This window comes from Polyodon spathula, chromosome 18 (assembly GCF_017654505.1).
Source record: "Polyodon spathula isolate WHYD16114869_AA chromosome 18, ASM1765450v1, whole genome shotgun sequence".
NCBI classification, from domain to species: domain Eukaryota; kingdom Metazoa; phylum Chordata; class Actinopteri; order Acipenseriformes; family Polyodontidae; genus Polyodon; species Polyodon spathula.
Window position 1 is genome coordinate 17,435,306 of NC_054551.1, and position 17,192 is coordinate 17,452,497.

A 17,192-nucleotide genomic window follows, 5' to 3' on the forward strand; every position below is an offset into this window, starting at 1 on the left:
AACACCCGCAACGTTGCATTTATTAATATTAATAAATATTTTGCCAGTGCGGTCTTGATTAACAGCCTAATTGGACACAGCTAAAAACATGGACACACATCCCCCCACCCCCACACAGTGTCATAGTTTAACATAAACGTTTTTCACCTGAAAACGTACAATGTAAGCCCCAGGGCACAAAGCCACTTGCAAGGGCAGTCGTTCATTCCAATCACCGTCTCTGCACTAACCGATATACAAAGCCGTGATTGTGGCCACAGTGGTGGATTGCCACCTTTTCCACAGCCCAAACCTTGGTCTGTCAAAAATTCAGTGCACTGTAATACAGTTTAACACAATACCACCAGATCTCGGTACCAGTCAGTAATCATGCAGTATAGCATTGTGCTCTTGATATTTACAGAAGTCGAACTTGCAAGCCAGAAAATGGTAGCTATATGATGGTAGTTTAGAGGTTAATCTTACCTGAGACAAGTAGCTGTGGTGATGAGTGACGCCATGGCAAATCAATGCAATTTCTGAAGTGAAGATCCTGTCTACCTGCTATTTTTTTTTTTTTTTACAAATAATTTCTGAGCCTGGAAAGCCCATTTGTGACAGTCAGAATTATTTTACAACCATTGTGTCATGGCAAATTTCGGGTTTTTCAATGTTACTAATGGTTACCGTTAGATATGCAGTGCATATTATACATACACGCACACATATGGCTTTATATATCATAAGTAACCCATATTTTACTGTAAATGTTATGTATTTAATCACATGCTGATCAAGGTAAAGTATTAGTCAAATCTGGGAGCACAGTAGAATGTACAGATGAGTACTAAATAGTACATTTCTAACATTCCTCATCTAGAATATTGTGCTCAGTTCTGGTCACCTTGCTAAAAAAAGGATATTGCTGCTCTAGAAAGAGTGCAGAGAAGAGCGACCAGAATTATTCTGGTTTTAAAAGGCATGTCATATGCAGACAGGCTAAAAGAATTGAATCTATTCAGTCTTGAACAAAGAAGACTACGCAGCGATCTGAATCAAACATTCAGAATTCTAAAAGGTATTGACAAGGTTGACCTAAGGGACTTTTTCTACCTGAAAAAAGAAACAAGAACCAAGGGTCACAAATGGAGATTAGATGAAGGGGCATTCAGAACAGAAAATAGGAGGCACTTTTTTACACACAGAATTGTGAGGGTCCTGAACGAACTCCCCAGTAATGTTGTTGAAGCTGACATCCTGGGATCCTTCAAGAAGCTGCTTGATGAGATTCAGGGATCAATAAGCTACTAACGAGTGGCCTCCTCTCGTTTGTAAACTTTCTTAAGATAATAGAAATTCTTTAAGCAACTAATGTACTGTATAACAGGAAATTTGAGCTTGTATTAAATTTGCAGATTTAATACCTTGGTAGATGGATGTTTTTTTTTTAAATTGGCATTTATCACTTAGCACATTCACAAACAGTAATGCCACACGGTCTACTTTTAATTTCAAAAACATTAAAAAACAATGAAATATGCCTGCTAAAACAGTATCTCATTTACAGTAACTAGTTACAGCATCTACAGTGTCACTGCAGCAACATGGAGAACAAGGCCTTCTAAAATGAGTTAGAATATTTATCGTTCTTATATGGCCCTTCAGTTTTAAGATATCAGTAATTGGAAAGGATTACTAACTGCAGTACACTTTAACGGTAGGCATTTGCTAACTCATTTTTAAAACGTAACTCTGGTTCACTAACAATACAGTGGAATGCTCACAGTATCATTTAATAACTGTAGGACAGTGTTGCAACACGTATGAAAACTTTAACAATGAAGCCAAAACGAAACATTTTGAATTTAAAATTGTTTAATATACTAGCAAGCACTGGCAAAGTCGGCTTTTTTTTATACAGTGCAGAACTACTTTTTTTAAACATATTGGACGTTGTGATACCTACACAGTAACAGTAGTATGTACATGTATCGACAATAACAATCCAAAGCAGATTTGCACCATTGTTACATACTTTCTAACTGGCATAAACAATTGCGGCTGCTACTTTGTTAACCCCTTTAAAAATAAATAAATAAATAAAGAACACAAAACTGTTTAACGTAAAAAAGAACAGTTCTACAGGTACCGCAGTGGCAGACACAGTTTCCTTAGTCTCAGAGTTTCTGATTGCATCATAAATTCCAGATTTCCTAAATCCATTGATGGAAATGTCCAGTCTGCTTTAAAATTTACAAGCAAATTGGCTTCATCACTCACTGCCATTCTCATATTCACTTTGACATCCAACACATTCTTTCCCTTGTCCAGTGCGCGCTGCATACCACCAGTCTGCCAGAGGGCGGAATCACACACTGTATCCCACACTGATTGGTGGAAGTATTATTGGCGCTCCAATCAATAAAGCCAAAATAAATTCCACTCCAAAATGTCCCGTTATCAAAGAAAAGAGCACAAGGAGATTAAGTGACTTGCTCGATGTCACTGGACCACACAGCCTCCTATTACATGTTTTACTTAAAACCGGACATTTGGGTGTCCAGGTTTGTTAATTCCTGTCACCCGGACACACTTGCCAATCCCTGGACTGTCCAGGTCAAACCTGGACAGGTTGCAACCCTGCACAGTGGTAGGATGTACTTTTGCTCTTCTTTGTCCACATTTTTACTAAAAAACATTGTTAGCCTTCTTAAACTTTAGTAGGCTTACAGAGGTTTGTAATAGAAGTCCCTACTGTCTTCTTCATTGCATCACAAGGACGACTGACTGAATCAGACAATTGTGAAGGAGATGTGTGTGACTCTTGACTCTGGAAACATTTAAAATATGCGCTGGTTATCGGAGACTGATTCCGAGTGTACCAACAAAAGTGGAACATAGGTACCCAACCAGTGATTATTTGATTTCCCCATGCAAAAGAGATTGCTGTATCAAATTTATCAAATTTATTTTGTATAGCGCCTTTCATGCCAAGGCATCCCAAAGTGCTTCACATGACAAATAAATATACTATACAATAATATAATATAATGTACAATAACATATCAAAGAACATCCAAAAACAACATGACAAATAAATATACTATATAATATAATATACAATAACATGTCAAAGAACATCCAAAAACAAATGGGAATAAATAAATAAATAAATAAATAAAATACATATTAGTAAAATTCTAAAATAGGCCATCCCAGTCTGCAAAATTGCTTCTGCATAAAGATGTGTTTTAAGCTTTGATTTAAATGCATTTATTGAGCCAGCTTTACTGATTTCAGTCTGAAGATTGCATAAGCATTTTCAAAAGACATCGATAACGATGTCTGGCTCGACAGCTGATCTGATTGATAGAGTAGGTAGAGTAGATCTGGATGAAGGACTTTAATGTAAATCTACCCCCTACCCCTAACCCTAATCTCTACCCCTAAACCTAACTGTGTTACTATTAAAGTCGTTTTTACTATTATTTCAACACCGCTTTTTAGCGCCCTCTATCTGCTACTAGATCCGACGTCCGTTAAAGTGCTTGATCCAGACCTACTCTACCCGTTGGGAGTCTAGTAGGTACCTACTGGCCCATTCCTATGGGATGATTTTTGCTTGATGACGTCCCGTTGAATTGACTGATCAGCCGTCGAGCCGGACGTTATTGATGTGTTATGAAAATGCTTATGCAATGGACTCAACTACACCAGTCCATCGTTAATTAAAACTTGAAAAATAGCTTATTGTTGTTACACCCTCAATATTTATGGCTGACTGTTAGTTAACTACATTCTTTCTTTCTTTTCTTTCTTTCTTTCTTTCTTTCTTTCTTTCTTTCTTTCTTTCTTTCTTCCTTCTGGTAACAAACAATCCACAGTATGTTCTTTGAAGAAAATTACTCCCACAATACCGAAAATAAGCAGGTGGGTTAACCGCATGCCTGCCCCGCACTGTGACACTAACAGATTGTTCCTTAATGCTCGTGGAGGGGTCAGGCAATACATTCTGAGACTCCTTAAATGCTTTGGGCCCAGTTTCTGGAGCCAATGCAAAGACATAACAGGGAGAGTCACAATAATTACACAAACATTTCAGTAAATAGGAAACATTGTTATATGCATAGGGTTATGATATTATGGTATTATACAGGTACTAAATAACAACAGAAAAAAGATGCAATAAAATCACTGATGTTTTTGATAATTTTAACAAACTCCTCCATTTTGATTTAATCCAATAAATCTATGAGGCTATATTCACACATATTTAAATCACTCGCTAGGTACAGCCTTAGGTACAGTTTGATGAGTATCAATGTTTTATTCAGTGAAAGGCTCTTCTTTAGCTGAGTCCTGAGTTCGGGTGAAGGGAATGTTGCCCAGCTGTGATGATTTCCTCTCATTCCCATCCCCAGAGATCCCACAGTGTGCGGGCTGCAACCAACACATCCTGGACAAGTTCATCCTGAAGGTGCTGGACCGTCACTGGCATGGCAAGTGCTTGAAGTGCGCTGACTGCCAAGCGCTGCTGGCAGACAAGTGTTTCTCACGGGCGGGGAATGTCTACTGCAAAGAGGATTTCTTTAAGTGAGTGCAGCCTTTCTTTCTCTTTAACAGTGCTAGGGAGCGGAGTGGTGGATGTTTTAGAAATAGACGACCTGTGATGGGCTGACATTGTAGCTGTCTTTGTGCTATTTACATTCTTTATTGAAGCAGGTAGAACTGAGAAGAAACCTAAACAACCGTGCTGACCTTGGGAGGGGAGAAATGTTTTTTGATATGTATCCAGGAGGGCATTCAGCTTATCCAAGAACTTCTTTGAGTTGTATTGGATCTTTTTTAAGTCCACAAAGCAGAGAGGATCATGGTCACCAACACCACACACTGTAGCACCTGATTTTACATGGAGGTTCCCCTACAAGTACTGAGCAGGCCCGCACTGGCTTAGCTTCAGAGATTCAGAGCTGACTAGAGTAGGCTTTCGAGTGGGGAGGCTGCATGCCATGGCTCCTTAGTACTCCTTAGGGCTCCTCAGTACAGGATCACTGCATTGCCACTGAAGCACACTCAGAGAGGTTCCTGCTCCACGGGTATTAGAGTCCCTACACTGTGAGAGTTACTAGAGCACTAACCAGGGCATTGCACTCCAGGCTGTTACTTACGTTATCAGTTGACCTCCTTTAATTTAGGATATGCAGATACTTCCAGCATGGTGCTAAAGCAAGCAAAGAACCAGAAGGTGCGGGCGATCATCATAGGATGTAAAGCCTTGGTGGACACTCCTTTAACTGAGGGAAGTTATATTATTTCTAGTGCTCATTTGAGATAAGTCTCGGTTAGCAATTCTTTACTGAGTCTTCTTTAAAACACAGCCATTTAAATAATCCAATGACCAGAGGTATAGATTTAAAAGAGAAATGACTGTTGTCTACAGTCCTAATTGAATTGCAAACCTGTGTTGGGGGTTTTATATACCTGCTGGGCTGACTGGAACTTTCATCAGGATGAACAGAGGAAACAGCAATACAAACATAAGTAGGTTGTCTTAGCGGTTAAGGGAATGGTAACCAAAGCTTAAAATACCTCCCTCCTCCTTTAAATGTGATTGCATTATATATTTGCTTGTTTTTTAATTTAATTTGGAAAATATAACCGCTACATCCTTTCACCTCTCACTCCCTGTGTTGTAGATCACATGGTCAGATTGCAGGTAAACCATTTGAGCAGAACTGAAAGCACAGGAAGTGACTAGCTACGAAGAAGCAACAGCAACTGTTGCGTTGTTTAGTATATATCAGAGTAAAAAGCAAAAGATTTACAAGAAAAGAGGGTGCAGTACTAATGTTGCTTGTGCTTAAAAGATCAGAGACAATGGATTTTGAAACCTTGGTTAGCACTCCTTTAAAGGGGGTCAGTGATGCTAATGCAATGCATTTTGAAACCTTGGTTAGCATTCATTTACACATTTTCAAGTAGTTTTAAAACTCTTAGCAGCAAATGTAAACTGGAAAGGGAACTTTGCTCTCCCTCCAGCATCGAGCAAAGGGGGACTCTAATACCTGGGGGACAAGAACCCAAGATGGAGGCGAGGGCTGCTGGCTTTAGTGTTGCCCCTGAAGAAGTGGGGGTGACCCAAGCGAGGGACTTTTCAAAGTTATATACAAGGTAAACTCCAGCGACTATGGTACTAAAGGGAAGGACAACCAGTTGATGGGTTAACAGCTCCTTTTATACCATCCTGACCATAGTGTGTGGTAGCGCCCCCTATTGGATTGCACTTCTCCCCATGCTGTCTTTATCGCAATACTGTAAGCTGTACATTGAAGTTATCAATACATTCACTGGAGTGCCATGCCCAAACTGCTTAGTCGAACCACTTGCTTACTTAAATATATTGGTATCACTGGGTAGATAGTATTCAAATACTATTCATGCACATTTTAATGAGCAAGTGCATTGGTAACCCAACATGTTTTTCTAAGATTAACAAAAGACACTTCTCTATTTACAAGCACTGCAGAATGACGGGGTGGAATATCTGTTCTTCATGGTCTCTGCAATGCCATTGTGTATCCCCTGTACTATTCTAGTGGAATATCTGTTCTTCATGGTCTCTGCAATGTCATTGTATATCCCCTGTACTATTCTATGGGATTTGCCATGGTTCTTCGTATTTCTGAGTTCTGCTGCTCCAATATTGAGTTCATCACATGTTTCTCTAAATCTTCCTTTACCTGGCTTTGAGCTGCTTTAAGTAGAATCAGAATTGCTGGGACTGAACAGCCTTCTACTCCAATCATGTGACTATGCAACCTTTCAACTCTGCCAGTCCCAACTACTTTTTGTCTATATAAATGGGCTGACAGAGTTGAACGATCATACTATCACATGACTGGAGCAGGATGAGGAAGGCTGTTCAATCCCAGCACTGAGGATTCTTTGCTCAAAGCAGCTCAAAACCAGGTGAAGGCAAATTTCGAGAAACATGTGAAGAACCGAGAACCCAGAATCACTCACAATGATTGCTAACACCATAGAATAGAAACAGAAATATATAAAAAGAAACAATATGACATTTAAAGCATGTTACTCTTGTGAGACATCTTGCTTATTAAAATCCTGATCTGATTATTGATTCAGGATGATACTGTATGTATGTATGTATTTATCCAATTAAGACCACCCTTCAAAGAAATGAATTTAATTTCACTTTAATTGCATTTCCCAGACAGCCACCCCTCCAATCCCCACTTGCTCAGTGCTGGCAATGAGGGCAGACCTGGTGAAAGCTGGTTGATATTTTCCTAGGATTTAACCTTCTTACTGACCCAAATCCAGGAAAGATTACATTTTAAACCCAAATTGGACTAAATAAAAATCTAAATCTTTAATCACCTTTCCAGATTAATGCACATCTGTTCCGTTCGCACACAGCCCAGCATTCTGGTGCCCTTTTAGCTCAGAGTGTTCAGGAGGTTTTCTGACCTGAGCATATGTTTGTAACATACTCCATTGCTTGGGAGCTGCATTTACTTATTTCACTTATATTTCAAGGTCTCCACGGCCACTTTAACACCACAATAGTATGCTGTTTATTTTAGCTTTATATAGAATTTAGTGTTAGTCTTGGCAACCAGTTACCATTGCAGAAACTTGTTTTGTGGAGGGAAAACAGACTAGTTTCTATAGAAATCTTTTTTTCTTCCTTTTTTTCAATTGACTCTATTGATATAATCTAGATTTCAGACATCAGGAAAGCTTCTGGAAAGTTTTTCATCACTGTGTCTGTGATGTCTACTCAATTTCAGAAACAGAGCGATCAAATCCTGATTAATTACTTATAAGAATGCAACACAATCTGTTGGAATTGAGATTGGAAATTAGTTTGTTAAATGTATATTTAATTCCATCAATGTTGTCCAAAGCATCCTGATGAGAGGACGTAATCTCCATTGCTAACCCAGCTGAGTAGAACTTGAACATCACTAGATTACAGTGAACCAACAAGATCCAAATGGGACCCATGTGAACATAAATACAGCCACACTTATTTGCTTGTCTGCTACAACCTTTGCGGAGGTCTCCCCTCATTGGTACATTGAGAGACATAATAAAAATGAAGAGGGCTAACAGTGCATAGTAACTGCACTGCAACGCAGACAAATGCACCACAGCTTCAGATCCAATGTCATTTGTATTGATTTGAAATTGCAGTTACAAGGTTCGGAGCTATACTGCATTTAAACTATAGACAATTACACTGTCACGATTTCAATGCTCCTTCATTGCAATTGAAGTGCACTTGTTCTCCTAAATGTTCTGTCTTGAATATCTTTCATTCTTACCAAGAAAATCTTTCATTCTTACCAAGAAATGTCCACATTTATCCACTGCTAGCATAGGCACATAACCAAGGCATTTCATGTTATGTTTTGGTTTATCATAGCAACTCTCTTATTGTTTTGCTGTTGATTTTAAAGGAGTGCTGACCAAGGCTTTAAAATCCATTTCAATATTTCTCAATATGCACTTCCACATATATCAATAAATCGATCAGTCAGCCTTTAGTTTATACAGTGCCTTTCATAGTGGACCACCATCACAAAGTGCTTTACAAGATGTAGTAACTACAAGAAAATCCATAATACTTTGCATACAGAGAAATGCATAATACATGATATACAGTAAAAAAAATAAAAATAAAAAAAATAATAAAAACATAATACATTAAATACAGTGGAATGTGCATAATACATGATAGTAGCATAATGCATGAAATAGTAGCAGCAAACCAGCAGCTAATAGCAGATGTCAAGCTTAAAGAGCATGGAAAGCAAGAGAGAACAGGTGAGTCTTGAGAGTTGATTTAAAGCAACCGACGGTGGGAGCATCACTCACCAAAGCTAGGAGAGAGTTCCAAAGAGTCGGAGCCATGAAGCTAAATGAGCGTTCTCCAAGTGTGGTGCACTTTTGCTTGGGGATAAGAAGCAGGCCAGAGTCTGAGTACCTCAGCTTGCGATCAGGGACATAGCGGGTCAGCAGGTTGAGGAGGTACTCGGGTCCGATGTGACGAAGAGCATTGTAAGTGAGCAGGAGAGTTTTGAAAATAATCCTGAACATTACAGGTAGCCAGTGCAGCTAAGCAAGACGGGGGTGATGTGATCATGTTTTTTACATTTGGTAAGGATCCTGGCAGTGATATTCTGAACTAGTTACAGGTTTATGGTGCGTGTCGGGAGAGAGCCATATAGAGAGTTGCAGTAGTTGAGTCGAGAGTAGACAAATGCATGACATGACAAAGTATTTCCACATCCGGGAGGGAAAGGTAGGGACGGACTTTGGAGATGTTTTGAAGATGGTAGAAGGAAGATTTAATCACAGAGGAGATCAAAGGTTGCTGTCAAGAAGTACACCAAGGCTTTGTATTGTGGGGGAAGGCTGTGGAACCTCAGACAGTTTCTGAGGTTCAGGGCAGCTATATTTAGATTCTTAAGTTGAGTTTTAGATCCTACTAGGAGTTGAGATTTGCTGGTGTTCATCTGAAGAAAATTGGCAGACATCCAGGCCTCGATGTCTTCAATGCAAGCTGGGAGCCGGACCATGGCAGAGGGGCTTCCAGATTCAAGTTTTCACTAGAGCTGGGTGTCGTCAGCATAGGAGTGAAACATGAGGCTGTGTTGACGGATGAGATGACCCAATGGAAGAGTGTATATATTGAAGAGGCAGGGCCCAAGAATAGATCCTTGGGGGATGCCACAAGTGACTAGGTTTGCAATGCCACTGTGTCTAGCATAAAAAACAGACTGCATGCATCCATATAGGTAAGAGGACATCCAGGAGAGACAGGTTCCAGAGATCCCAGCATACTCCTGAAGGTAGTCAAGAAAAATGCAAATGAGTGATGGTGTCAATAGCGGCTGTTAGATCAAGGAGGACAAGCACAGAGGGAGCAGCAGCATCAGCATTGAGCAGGAGATCATTCTGGAACAGAGCAGTTTCAGTATTGTGATGCAGCCGGAAACCAGACTGTAGAGATTCAAGCAGATTTTTATCCATGAGGTGTTTCATTAGTTGACTGTCTACAGCCATTTCGAGAGTTTTTGAAAAAAAGGGAGATTGGAGATGAGACAGAAATTAAATAAGTCAGCCAGGTCAAGGGAGGATTTTTTGAGTATAAGCATGGTGGACGAATGTAGAATAGATGTTGTCGATTTTGTTCGGAAAGAAAGAGGAGAAATCATGACAGGTAAGAGAGGAGGATGAATGGGTGTTGGATCTGTCGGTGGCTGGATGTAGGATTTAGTCAATGGTCTTAAAGAGAACATTGGGTTTACCATGTCCCATAGTTAAGATTTCAGAGAAGTATTTCAGACACATCGTACAGCTACACCTGAAAAAGACACGCTTTGTGTCGAAGCACGGTTGTGTTTTATATTTGTTCTGTTTGAATCTAAATGTTTTTAAGCAACATCAGTAAAGAATATAAAATAGTTATTTGAGTATGCGACCAGTTCCGACTCCACAAATAGCAACAATTAAATGAGGTAAATATGGATGTTCCTTCCTATTAGGTTAGGTCACTTCCTGTGCTGTAGGTCACATGGTCTGATTGCAGTTAGATCAAATGAGTGAAATTAACAGAGAGCACAGGATTAGGTACCAGGAAGTCAAATCTACTTTTAATACTGTAATTCTATTTTAAATCTATGCATGTCCTGAACTGTAGTACAAACAAAACCCTAAAGATCAACACACGAAAGAGTGTGGCCTGTGGTAGTGCTGATAAGAAGTAAAACAATGAGTTCTGTGTCGTACATCATACAATACAGTGGCACTAAGAATAATTCACACGGTTAACACCAAGTTTCAATAACTATAGTTCCATACATTACAATGATCATATAATAAATCTAAATGGTTAATTTCTCATATCAAGATGTGTATTGTTGATAGCAGCACTGGTGTATACAGTTTTTGATATCAATGGTTATAATTCTCTTATTAAAATGAATGAAATTCATGAACCATTTAAAAAAATGACTTGCCAGGCAGGCTGTCTTGGGCAGTTTTTGACAGACACTCTTTGAGTACGTGGCCACCCAAAACATTCTGAAAAGCAAGTTTTTCTTTTCATTCGATTCAATTTCTTCAGCATTAAAGAACAAATTAGCTTTGACTTTTATCCAAAACAGGATCAGCCTGCTTTTACTAAATCACGTTTGGGGCTTTAATGTCAGAAGCTTCAGTGAGACTAAAAGGGGAGTGAGTCAGAGAGCGAAAGTTAACTTTATTAGGTTGCCCCTGGGACAGGATTTATTTTGTATACATTCAAAAAGCAACAGAAAGCAAGCCCGATCTCAGGCAGGGGAAAGCAGCTGCTTGTGAGCAATATACAGTATCTAGAGATTGCACTTAATGCAATCTACCAAGATTCACATGAACAATGGAGTTTGGATTTGGATTTTCACAAAGCAAATGTACAATAGAAACATAACATGTGCCTTCTAAATAGCTTGGTATATTTAAAATATTTTAATAAGCTAGCCATCGCACAAGTGTAGTGGTACCCCAAATGCTATCCATTATAAAGGCAGAATGAACATGCATTGTCCATTTAAAAAAAAAAAACCTTTTCACTTAATATTTTGCTTGTACTAAATCACTGGGACTTGGCCCCACTTTAGAAAATTGAACAAGATCACACATTAGTACATGGTTAGAGTGAAAGGGGTCTAGATTTTATAATTTTTTTTTAAATAACCCTTTTCAACTTGGTCCTTTTTGTAGCTATCACATCTTTACACCACCATTCTGTTCAATGGTTCACACAATAGAATTAATGGTTGAATGGTTTCCTGGATTATCTTAAAATACTTGCTGCACAGAAAAAAAATAAATAAGAAAATTTAAATGACGTGTCTACACAGAGCCGCTGGTGCAGGTTGAGTTAATGCCTGTCTGATTTACCGGCTAGAACTTTGTTTTTATGAACACAATACAGTTTAATTAGTCGATAAGTACAGAGCTCATGGACCCTACAAGAAGATAACAATGTTCCGAGCAGATCATATGTGAAACTGCAGGTGGGCAGTTGAGAGAAGCTAGCTGACGCATGTGGTGTCATGGCAGGTAACAGGAATCCCAATGAAAATGACTTGACATATAATACACAATTCATTGGTCTTTCAATACAAACGAAAAAGATTTGTACTCAAAACCTACTAATTGGCTTTGTCAGTTTAAAGTCTTTCCGTTTCCATTAGATTCAATGGAGCGTTTACTTTCCATAAAAACTGATACCAGTGTTCATAGCACTGTAAAAGGTGAGAAAGGTGCCCATGGCAGCAGCACACTGACGGCTCCCTGTTTGTGTTCCAGGCGTTTTGGGACGAAGTGTGCCTCCTGCCAACAGGGGATCCCCCCCACACAGGTTGTGCGGAAAGCCCAGGACTTCGTTTACCACCTGCACTGCTTTGCATGCGTCATGTGCAACCGCCAGCTGGCCACAGGAGATGAATTCTACCTCATGGAGGACGGGAGGCTGGTGTGTAAAGAAGACTACGAGACGGCCAAGCAGAATGGTGAGAGATGGAGCGGAGCACCTGGACAGGTTTCTCACTGTGTGTCTGTGTAGAGCGGTGCACCTGGACAGGTTTCTCTCTATGTGTGTGTGTGTAGAGCAGAGAGCCTGGACAGGTTTCTCACTGTGTGTGTGCGTGTAGAGCAGAGCACCTGGACAGGTTTCTCACTGTGTGTGTGTGTAGAGCAGAGCACCTGGACAGGTTTCTCACTGTGTGTGTGTGTAGAGCAGAGCACCTGGACAGGTTTCTCACTGTGTGTCTGTCTAGAGCAGAGCACCTGGACAAGTTTCTCACTGTGTGTCTGTGTAGAGCAGAGCACCTGGACAGGTTTCTGACTGTGTGTCTGTAGAGCAGAGCACCTGGACAGGTTTCTCACTGTGTGTGTGTGTAGAGCAGAGCACCTGGACAGGTTTCTCACTGTGTGTGTGTAGAGCAGAGCACATGGACAGGTTTCTCACTGTGTGTTTGTGTAGAGCAGAGCACCTGGACAGGTTTCTCACTGTGTGTGTGTAGAGCAGAGCACCTGGACAGGTTTCTCACTGTGTGTGTGTAGAGCAGAGCACATGGACAGGTTTCTCACTATGTGTGTGTGTTGTGTGAAATAGAAATAGTCCTGTCCATCTGCTGTGCTGGATGGAGCTTGTCTGTTCTGGCACAGCAGTCAGACAGACAGGCAGCTCATCTGGAGGCCTGTTATTCAATCCTCACTCACTACTTGTGTTAAGGACACTGACGTACAGTTCCTTACAGATGCATCTCCTGTTTCAGAAACTACAGGACACTTGGCACCACAATGAGGGCTCTGGTATTAATTACTCCTATTCATCCCTACTGTGGATTTGCTGGTTCGTCTTGTACACAGATGCTGTTCTCAAATACAAACACATGCAGTCTAATGGATAGTACAGGAATATTTTGTTTTGCAGCAGGAGAAACAGTGATAATTGTGTTCCACTTAAAGTAGAGCAAAACAGTTGGCTGCTGCCATCACCTGCTGCTTAAAAATGGTAAAACTACAGCTTTATTCTATTGAAATCTGATCACATTTTTTACAACAGCATCGGTACTGCACAGGGCTGCCATTGGTAGAATGGGACCAGCTATGCCCTTCTCCATTGGTCTTTTATGGTAACACTGACAGTGGCCTAAATCGTTGAAAAACAAAACAAAACTAGAACCCTTACAAAATCAGAGTTAAATCCTATTTTTGAGAGGAGAAAAAGCACTAGTTTTATTGTTTTTTATTCTGTAACATTGCTGTGAAATTTTCCTAATTACACTCTGCAGTAGCCGTCTTGCATTGTTAGTGTTAAAAATGCTTGACCTCTTTATTACAGGAAAAAAATCACAATAAAACAATATATCTCAGCAGTCTTGAATGTTTTGGTAATTAAGTGTAAAGTTGAAGTGACCTCTTATGGATTGCACACTAAAAGCCCTGACTCCTCATCAATTATAATTTCTCCGCAGTCCTGATGGATCATACTAAGTGATGTAATGCATATTTATACTGGGGTCTCAATAATTCCCGACTCCCTACATCCCCTCAGGGGAGATTTATAACCACTGGGAGATATTGCACTATGATTAATGTCATACTCATTTTTTATACAATCCTATTCTCTGATCTAGAATCCCAATGTTTGGGATACTTCCCTTCATCCTGTTGAGAGTACTGTATGTTCCAGTCATGAGAGATCCAGACATAATTGAGTCATAAAAATAAGGGCTCCCTCTTTCTGCTCACATGGGATCCTGTTTTAATCTTGTGTAGCAAATCAAGCTAAACAGAAGCAGATTTAGAATCCAATCTGAGAATGCTTTTTTAGCAGTCTGCTTTAGAAGATGTTGATGACTATAAAGTATAACCCTTATAAATGTATCAAATGCAGTTAAGAAATCCCTTCAAGACAATTTAATTTGTTAGATATTTGTTAGAAGTTTTGAAAAGTTACTGTTGTTGGTATCTTAAATCTATATTTTATCACTACAACGGAGATCTTTCTGTAACAATATTGTTATGTGCATGCAGAATGCTTAAACAATGATTTATTGAGAACAATGAGGTTATGCCAGGCAGGAGAGGTACAGCTCTGTGGCCCTGGATCTGTGAAAAGATTTGCTGCAAAGTCTTGCGTTGCATTCCTGCAAAGGTGATTGTAAAGCCTTTTTGAAGTCAGTGTCATGATGAGTGTTTCTATTACAGATGATTCTGAGGCAGGAGCCAAGAGGCCGCGGACAACGATCACCGCCAAGCAGCTGGAGACGTTAAAGAGCGCGTACAAGAACTCCCCGAAGCCTGCGCGCCACATCCGGGAGCAGCTGTCCTCCGAGACAGGGCTGGACATGAGGGTGGTGCAGGTGAGCAGCTTCCACTCCTCACACAAGCACTGCAGGCTGCTGCAACACAACATGCAAGCAAAAAAAAAAAAAGAAGCAAACAGCTTGACAGTGCCAAAGAGCCCTTGCTTAATGGTGCTGGTTTGGTTGTACCTTGCCAGAAAAAGAGATTCATTGAAGATTGCCTCTTAGTTTCTTCCATTGCGTCTGTTTCTTTTTTCTTGTTATTTAAAGCTGGTCAGCACAAACACTCACTTCCAAGATCTTCCTCCAGGTTTTTTTTTTATTTCAAAGCCTGGTAATTATGTTGTGCAACTAAATCTCTGATAATTATAACACTATGTAACACAATTTTTGTTCCTGGGTAGTAAGTGTTATTTCCTAATTGCTTATGCCTCAAAAGTATAGAAAATGGCTATTATTCCCCACAAACTTTGCTTTTGTGACCAGGACAGTGATATTTCAAAATATCACTATTTCCAATGGGAAAATGGGCAAATGTGTGTCTTTTTGTTCACATAAAGTCAGAAAAAAACAACATATGAATCCAAATTAACATGTATTTATACTAAAGTAATACAAAAATGACTACAAAAGATTTAGAAGTGATTTCAAGATTTACGATTATACTGTAAAGCAAAGTTTGTGGGGAATAATAGCCATTTTCTATACTTTTGAGGCATAAGCAATTAGGAAATAACACTTACTACCCAGGAACAAAAAAAAAAAAAAAAAATGTTACATGGTGTAATAATAATAATAATAATAATAATAATAATAATGCACTTTAATAATTCAGCAAAACATAACCATGTGTACAGAATGTAAGATTTATACTTTACTCAAAATGCACTTACACAGATTTGAATATATAACCGTTGCAGTGATATATTTAAAGATTTGAATATATAACAGATCATCAATAACAGTGGCAACTGGATGAAGGAGTCTCTCTGCTGCTTGTCTTTGTCTCCTCCCCTCTCCCCCACGCTCCAGCACAGCCTCCTCACTTTACCTGTTTCTCCCTCGCTACCTTCCTATCCCCATCTTTTCATTCCAGAATGTAATGCCCTGGTGTTTTGGGTTTGAATCGGTGCACTTCACTGTCTGATCTCCCTGTCCAGGTTTGGTTCCAGAACCGGCGGGCGAAGGAGAAGCGCTTGAAGAAGGACGCAGGCCGGCACCGCTGGGGGCAGTTCTACAAGAACGTGAAGCGCAGCCGTGGAGCCAACAAGCACGAGAAGGAGAGCTCGGCTGAGGACGGGGGGCTCAGTGACAGCGAGCTCAGTTTCAGAGGTGGTCAACGAACCGAGCAGACCAGCCATTTATCACAGCATGGCTACTTCAATTCGTTTTGTGTAGGGTTAACAGCTAGCTTCATAGACCTTGAATAGCGCTTACCTAAACTTGAGGTAATCCAAGATTAATGCCAATCAGGGTCTGTGAAAGGTTTAAGGTTGTGGCTGAACTTCTTAAAGCATCACAAAATATCCTCTTACAATATCACTCACAAACGACTCTGATGAAAGAACTAGCCCACGTTAGCTATGCCGTGTAAGGTTCTTGTAGTTTTAACTGAGTGATGCTTTTGAAGTTGTGGATGAATGGCCCACAGTATTTCAGTGATACAGCACCTCTTGTAGTGATTTAAGGCAAAACATTTGTCTCATTGACATAGCTTCATAAATGTTCGTCTGAAGTTATGAATACAATTATAATAAAAGCTAATTAGAAACAAATCTTCATACAGCACATGAGAAAATTAGCTAAAAGTTAATATAGATGCCTACAGCATTTGTGATTCAGTATACTAATTTTTCTCTATCTCTTCCTTGATTTGGAGCTGGCTTTGTGCTGGAGAATCCTAAGTGCTGGCACTGAACAGCCTTCCTCAACCCAGTCAAATAATTTGAAAATATTATTTTTCAACTGTGTCAGCTCTCTCTCTCTCTCTCTCTCTCTCTCTCTCTCTCTCTCTCTCTCTCTCTATATATATATATATATATACATACACACAGTATATGGTAGGTGGCTCACACAGTTCAAAGATCTTATTGTCATGTGATTTGAATGGAATGCGGAAGGCTGTTCAGTGCCTGACACACAGGATTCTGCAGACAATCTCAGAGACACTCAAAACCAGTTGAAGGGAAATATACAGAAAAATGAACTCCATATTTTAGTATTTGAGTAACAGAGCCCTCGGAACGACTGTAAACAACATGAAATAGTAAAATGAATGTAAACAACTGTTAAAGAGATTTGAAGAGACTTGTTCTGTAGTGT

At 39.8% G+C, this 17,192-nt stretch overlaps 1 protein-coding gene across 1 annotated transcript in view; it reads left to right on the top strand.

Moving 5' to 3' along the window:
• Positions 1 to 17,192, top strand: part of lhx4 (LIM homeobox 4) — a 29,176-nt gene that overhangs the window by 8,941 nt on the left and 3,043 nt on the right. Inside the window, exons 2-6 of the mRNA XM_041277476.1 lie at positions 4,401 to 4,572; positions 6,019 to 6,150; positions 12,364 to 12,566; positions 14,773 to 14,927; positions 16,031 to 16,202. Of these exons, the coding sequence (XP_041133410.1) occupies positions 4,401 to 4,572; positions 6,019 to 6,150; positions 12,364 to 12,566; positions 14,773 to 14,927; positions 16,031 to 16,202 (834 nt within the window). The remainder of the gene's footprint in view (positions 1 to 4,400; positions 4,573 to 6,018; positions 6,151 to 12,363; positions 12,567 to 14,772; positions 14,928 to 16,030; positions 16,203 to 17,192) is intronic.